The sequence below is a fragment of the Colobus angolensis genome, unplaced genomic scaffold, assembly GCF_000951035.1.
Source record: "Colobus angolensis palliatus isolate OR3802 unplaced genomic scaffold, Cang.pa_1.0 Scaffold1, whole genome shotgun sequence".
NCBI lineage: Eukaryota > Metazoa > Chordata > Mammalia > Primates > Cercopithecidae > Colobus > Colobus angolensis.
The window spans coordinates 19446432-19453337 of NW_012110918.1; the positions used below are offsets into that span (position 1 = coordinate 19446432).

The 6906-nt window shown below is 46.5% G+C and overlaps 1 protein-coding gene across 1 annotated transcript in view; it reads right to left on the bottom strand.

Moving 5' to 3' along the window:
- The window catches only part of B3GNTL1 (UDP-GlcNAc:betaGal beta-1,3-N-acetylglucosaminyltransferase-like 1), a 121806-nt gene that overhangs the window by 62405 nt on the left and 52495 nt on the right, over positions 1 to 6906 (bottom strand). Inside the window, exon 5 of the mRNA XM_011928748.1 lies at positions 6568 to 6663. Within this exon, the coding sequence (XP_011784138.1) occupies positions 6568 to 6663 (96 nt within the window). The remainder of the gene's footprint in view (positions 1 to 6567; positions 6664 to 6906) is intronic.

The following is a 6906-nucleotide window of genomic DNA, read 5'->3' on the forward strand; positions in this document are numbered from 1 at the left end:
AAAAAAAAAGAAAAGAAAAGAAAACAATCCTAAAACTTACATGAAACCACAAAGACCCAGAATACCCCCCACCTATCCTAAGCAAGAGCAACAAAATTGGAGGAATTACATCACCTGAGTTAGACTACAGAGCTACAGCAATCACAACAGCATGGCACTCGCATAAAAACAGACACAGAGATCAGTGGAACAGAACAGAGGACCCATAGATAAATCCACACATCTACAGCGAACTCACTTCTGATAAACAAGAACTTCCATTGGGAAAGAGATGGCCTCTTCAATAAATGGTGCCGGGAAAACTGGATATCCACATGCAAAAGAATGAAACTAGACCCCTAGCTTTCTCCATATACAAAAATCAAATCAAAATGGAGTAAAGACTTACATTTAAGACTTCAAACTATGAAACTACTGAAAGAAAACATTGGGGAAACTCTCCAGGACATTGGACTGGGCAATGATTTTCTGAGTAAGACCCCACAAGCACAGGCAACCAAAGCAAAAATGGGCAGACGGGATCACATCAAGTTAAAAGGCTTCTGTGCAGCAAAGGAAACTATCAACAAAGTGAAGAGACAACCCACAGAATGGGAGAAAATATCTGTAAACTACCCACCTGACAAGGGATTAATAACCAGAAAATACAAGGAGCTCAAACAACTCTAGGAAAAACAGAATAATCCGATTAAATGTGTGCAAAAGATCTGAACAGACATTCTCAAAAGAAGACAAACAGCAAATAGGCATATGAAAAGGTGCTCAACATCACTGAGCATCAGAGAAATGCAAATAAAACATACAATGAGATATTTTCTCACTCCAGTTAAAATGACTTTTATCCAAAATCAGTCAGTAACAAATGCTGGTGAAGATGTGAAGAAAAGGGAACCCCTGCACGATGTTGATGGGAATGTAAATTAGTACAACCACTATGGAGAACAGTTTGGAGGTTCCTCAAAAAACTAAAAATAGAGCTACTGTATGATCCAGCAATCCCTCTCCTGGCTACATGCCCAAAAGAAAGGAAATCAGTATATCAAAGAAATGCCTGCACTCACGTATTCATTGCAGCACTACTCACAATAGCCAAGATTTGGAAACAACCTAAATGTCCATCAACAGACGAACGGATGAAGAAATGTGGTACATACACACAGTGAAGTGTATGAATGAGATCCTGGCATGTGCAACAACATAGACAGCACGGGGTGGGGGTCATTATGTTACGTGAAATAAGCCAGGCACAGAAAGACAAACTTCACATGTTCTCGCTTATTTGTGGGAGCTAAATATTCAAACAATTGACCTCATGGAGATAGAGAATAAAAGGATGGTTACCAGGGGCTGGGAAGAGTAGTGGGTGGTGGGAGCGAAGTAGGCAGGGTTAATAGGTAATACACGTATATATATATATTTACAAAGAATGAATAAGACCTAGAATTTGCTGGCACAACAGGGTGACTACAGTCAAAATTAGTTTAACTATACACTTAAAAATAACTAAAAGAATATAACTGTATTGTTTGTAACAGAGGATAAATGCTTGAGGTGAAATGATACATACCTCATTTACCCTGATGTGATTATCATGCACTGCCTGCCTATATAAAAATATCTCACATAACCCATAAATGTACATACTATGTTCCCACAATAATTTTTTTAAAAAATTTAAATCTAAAAAAGCATATCCATAAAAGGAAAATAGATAAATTGAATTTCATCTAAAATTACAATTTTTTTTTTTTTTTTTTTGGAGATGGAGTCTCGCTCTGTCTCCCAGGCTGGAGTGCAGTGGCTGGATCTCAGCTCACCGCAAGCTCCGCCTCCCGGGTTCACGCCATTCTCCTGCCTCAGCCTCCCTAGTAGCTGGGACTACAAGCACCCGCCACCTCGCCCAGCTAATTTTTTGTATTTTCAGTAGAGACGGGGTTTCACCGTGTTAGCCAGGATGGTCTCGATCTCCTGACCTCGTGATCCGCCCGTCTCGGCCTCCCAAAGTGCTGGGATTACAGGCTTGAGCCACCGCGCCCAGCCCAAAAATTACAACTTCTACTCTTTGAAAGACATTGTTAAAAGAATGAAAAGACGAGTCACTGACTCAGAAAACATACTTACAAAGTCTGACAAAGGACTTGTGTCCAGAATATATAAACAACTCTTAAAATTCAACAATAAGAATGCAAACAATTCCACACAAAAACGGGCAAAAGATGCAAACAGACACTTTACCAAAGAAGATACACGGATGGCAAATATGGTAAATACATCTACGAAAAGATGTCTCACATTATTACCCATTTGGGAAACGCAAATTACAACCACCACGAGGTACCGCTACATACCTACTAGATTAGCTAAAATGAAAAAGATCATATCAAGAGTTGGTGAAGACGTGGAGGAACTGAACTCTCATACACGGCTTGAGAATGTAAAACGGTGCAACCAATTTGGGAAACACGTTGGCAGTTGCTTTAAAAGTGAAACATATCCCTACCATATGAACCAGCCCTTCCACTGCTAAGTATTTTCCCAAGAGAAAAGGCCGGACATAGGTTCACTGTCATTCACACACAAAGGCTTGTACACAAATGTGCAATGCAGCTTTACTTATCATAGCAAGGAACTGCAACAACTCAAGTGTCCATCTGCAGCTAAGTGGGTAAACAAATTGTACATCCACGCCACAGAGCACAGCTGATCCCTCAACAAGGCGGGGGTTAGGGGTGCTGACCCCCTGCACAGCTGAAAATCCATGTATCAGTTATTTTATTTTATTATTATACTTTAAGTTCTAGGGTACACGTGCATAACGTGCAGGTTTATTACATATGTATACTTGTGCCATGTTGGTGTGCTGCACCCATCAACTCGTCATTTACATCAGGTATAACTCCCAATGCCATCCCTCCCCGCTCCCCCCTCCCCATAATAGGCCCTGGTGTGTGACGTTCCCCTTCCCCATATATCAGTTTTAACTGCCCGAAAACTTAACCACTAATGCCTTCCTGTTGATAGGAAGCCTTACTGATAACATCAACGGTTGGTTAACACATATTTTGTATGTTATATGTACTATATGCTGTATTTTTACAATAAAGTAAGCTAGAGGAAAGAAAAGGTTATTAAGAAAATCACAAGGAAGAGAAAATACATTTATAGTGCTGTATTCATGGATACCCTAAGTTCACGTCGTCTGTTAACAAGAAGAATCACCTGTCTGAAATGGCGGCGACCGCAGCTGCAGCCCTCAGTCTACAGCACATAGCAAGCAATTCAGCTTTTTCCTGTAGTGTCACGACTCTTCTCTGCTGTTTGGGACACCTCCAGCGTCACCAGTGGCACTGTGCATGGGTCCTAGGCTGTCGTGCAGGGTTTATAGGATTGCCTTAAACATGATTAAAACTGTGAGAACTGTGAGAGGTCACTGTTTTTTTCTGTTGTTGGTTTTTTTTTTTTTTTTTGAGATGGAGTCCTGCTCCGTCGCCCAGGCTAGAGTGCAGTGGCGCGATCTAAGCTCACTGCAACCTCTGCCTACCGGGTTCAAGTGATTCTCCTGCCTCAGCCTCTCGAGTGGCTGGGACTACAGGCACCTGTCACTGTGCCTGGCTAATTTTTGTATTTTTAGGAGAGACTGGGTTTCACCATCTTGGCCAGGCTGTGAACTCCTGACCTCATGATCCACCTGCCTCGGCCTCCCAGAGTGCTGGGATTCCAGGCGTGAGCTACTGCACCCGGCCAAGAGATCACTTTTTACTGTGATTTGTGATTTACTGGAGGGAGGAGCCGTGCATGTGGAGATGATCAGCCTCACCTGCGTTTTCAGCACTCGCAGCACCTGAGCTCACGGCTGTGCCGGCAGGAGGGGTTTGTAAAATATCGCAGTTGTGCAGTACGCACTGCAGTGAGTTTTGTGCAGCTGTGATTAATTTCTGCATTCCTACATTTGTTCAATTTCTCTAAATTGTGAAAGACCCCACATATGGTCTATAAGTGTTTGTGTGCGCGTAAGTTTTGATAAATTTTAACTTTTCATAATAGATTTGTAAATAACTTTTGGTGTTACATGATTTAAAAACACTAGCATCTCTATATATTTTATGTATTCATGACACATCTTTTTGTTGGTGTTTTCAGTATTCCTAGCCCATGCCGTTTGTCTGAAAGCTTTTTCAAACTGTTACACATCTCCAAAAACTTCTCCAACACACTTGCTGAGAAAAACCCACGTGTATGTGGCCTGCGCGGTTCCAACACGCTGTTGGAGGAAGCCACGTGTGTGGACCGCACAGTAGTCATGCTGAGTGAAGGCGGCCAGACCAATGAAGCACACAGCACACGACTACATCTACCTGGAACTCCAGCAAACGTAAAACTGCTGAGCAGGCAGGAAGGGGGTGGGGGCTGTGTGGTGTGCGGAGGGCTCCGGGGTGGACAGGAGGAAACGTGGGCTGTTGGATAAATATGTTCACCACGTTGACTGTGGTGGCTCATCGGGGTGCAGACGCATGTCAAAACCAATCAAACTGCACATTTGAAATAGGGGCCATTTGCTGTATGCCAGTTATACATCAACAAAGCTACACATCAGCAAGACAATGAACAAATCACTGTAAATCCCATACAGCCTCTAGCTCTAAATACTGCTTTGCCGGAGCTCCAGAGACAGAGGAATTTGTTGAATGAGACCAGGGAGACGCAACCCGCAGAGGTCTGACGGCTGAAAGCACTGACGGCAAATCACTCAACGTCGAACACCACATAGTCAAGGAAAAGGATGACGGAGGAATCTGGGTATTTAAAGACATTTATCAACAACTGCCATGTACGGACCTTCCTTGGATCTCAATTCAAACCAGCAAACTGTAAAGAAAAAGGAAGAAGAAGATGAGAACGTGGACAAGGACGAGAAAACAGAACTTCATGAAACAGAAAGTCCCGGGATGGAACACCGGCTTCCTTCAAGTCAACACAGGGTGCAGGACTCCATTTACATAAAAATCCGGAACACGGAACCGGCCTATGGTCACAGAAAGCAGAGGGGCAGGCGGGGTGGGGACGGGAGCCCCTCTAGGCGCCGGGTGTGTGACCTGCACACCGAGACATCTGAGAGGAACACGCGGTGGGTTTGCAGTAACATCGTTTTTTCTTTGTAATTTTTTATATCGCTTGACTTTATAAAACGGTGAAGCATAACTTTGACAAATGCAATAAAGTTTTTCGTTTTCTTTTTTTGAGACAGGGTCTGTTGCCCGGGCTGGAGGGTGGAGGCGCAATCACAGCTCACGGCGGCTTTGACCTCCTGGGCTCAAGCGATCCTCCCACCTCAGCCTCCCATGTAACTGGGGCTAAAGGTGTGAACCACTGCACCCAGATAATTTTTCATAGAGACACGGTCTCACTATACTGCCCAGACTGGTCTTAAATCCCCGGGCTCAAGTGATCCTCCTGCCTTGGCCTCTCCAAGTGCTGGGATTACAGGTGTGAGTCACTGCGCCCAGCCTTTTGCTTTTTTTAATCTCCCACACTACACTGACACAACGGTCTATCTTAAAATTGTTTCAAGTGAATACAGTATGTAACTGATAAAGGAACATTTGTTTCCTTTAAAAAACATGAAAATTTAAAAAAATCTGGCATCAAACCTAAGACTCAGGACAAAGCCTGACCCCCACGGGGCAGCTTACTGCCGCGGCCTCCGGGGAACTGGCTGGCTCTCGGGGAACCGCGCTCTGACCGCGGTCGGAGCTGGGCTGAAACTCAACACGTGTCCAGATTCCTGCAGTTCAGAACCAGCCTGGCAACGCCGAATCGCATTCCGGTTTGCACGAGGTGCATGTTACTTAGAAAAGCAGCCACAGTCTGCCTGAGGTCCTGTTTTAAGTATTTTCACAAGTTCACTGAAAAACACGTCAACTCATTCACAGTGTGCCGCCTGGTAACCAGGACACCCGCCCTCGGCCGCCTGCACAGGGAAGGATTGTCATGACGTGACCACAAGATGGTCTCTGCCTCCCCCAGCGGCACCAACGGCCCCACAGGGGATGGCAGCGACAAGCCACCCATGCGGCAACGGCCATGTCCCCTCTCTCAGATGGCAGCCGCTCACACCCGAGGGGGCGCCGCAGGTGGCCCCGAGTCCAGTCTCACACCAGCACAGCCCGCTGCCGAGGACACCCTGTCGTCCACGTCGCAAGCAGCAGCCTGGTTCTTGGAAGTGCTGGGGGCACACGGGACACGGAGACTCTGAAACACTGGCTGTGTGATTTCTGAGCTCGCCCTCCCACCCACCGCAGTCCACGTGTAAGTGGACCTGTGCCGTCGGGTTTCCCAGCTCAGAACTCGAACCAGCCTGAACTGCCGGCCTGAGACCAGCCTAGCGTGTGTGCCTGCTTGGGCCACCCTCACCTCCCACTCCGTGTGATCGCCGGCATGTGAGTGAAGGTGAGGACAGAAGGACCACGGCCCACGACGGTGCAGACACAAGAGGCCACAGCGTGATGCAGGAGACGGCGCCCGAGGCGACCTGCGCACCTGCCCCAGACAAGGCGCCAGGCGAGGTACCTGCGTCAGGAGCTGCTCGGGCGTCAGCTGGTTGATCCAACGTGTGTATCGTTCGGTGGAGTTAGGGGGATCTCTCCTCACTCGGCAACCGACGATCTGTGAAAAACAACGACAAACAGCGCTCAAAACACGTCAGGTGCTCAGGTGTGTATGCACCTGTGTGTATTCATCTCACGTGTTTTACGCAGAGATGTCCAGACAGGAAACCGAAATGCCGCAAATCTAGGTCAGGCAAACACTGGGAGGTGAGGGCGAGGAAGAGGAGGAGGGTGAGGAGGAGGAGAAGGGCGAGGAGGAAGAGGGTGAGGAGTAGGAGCAGAGAGAGGAGGAGGAGGGAGA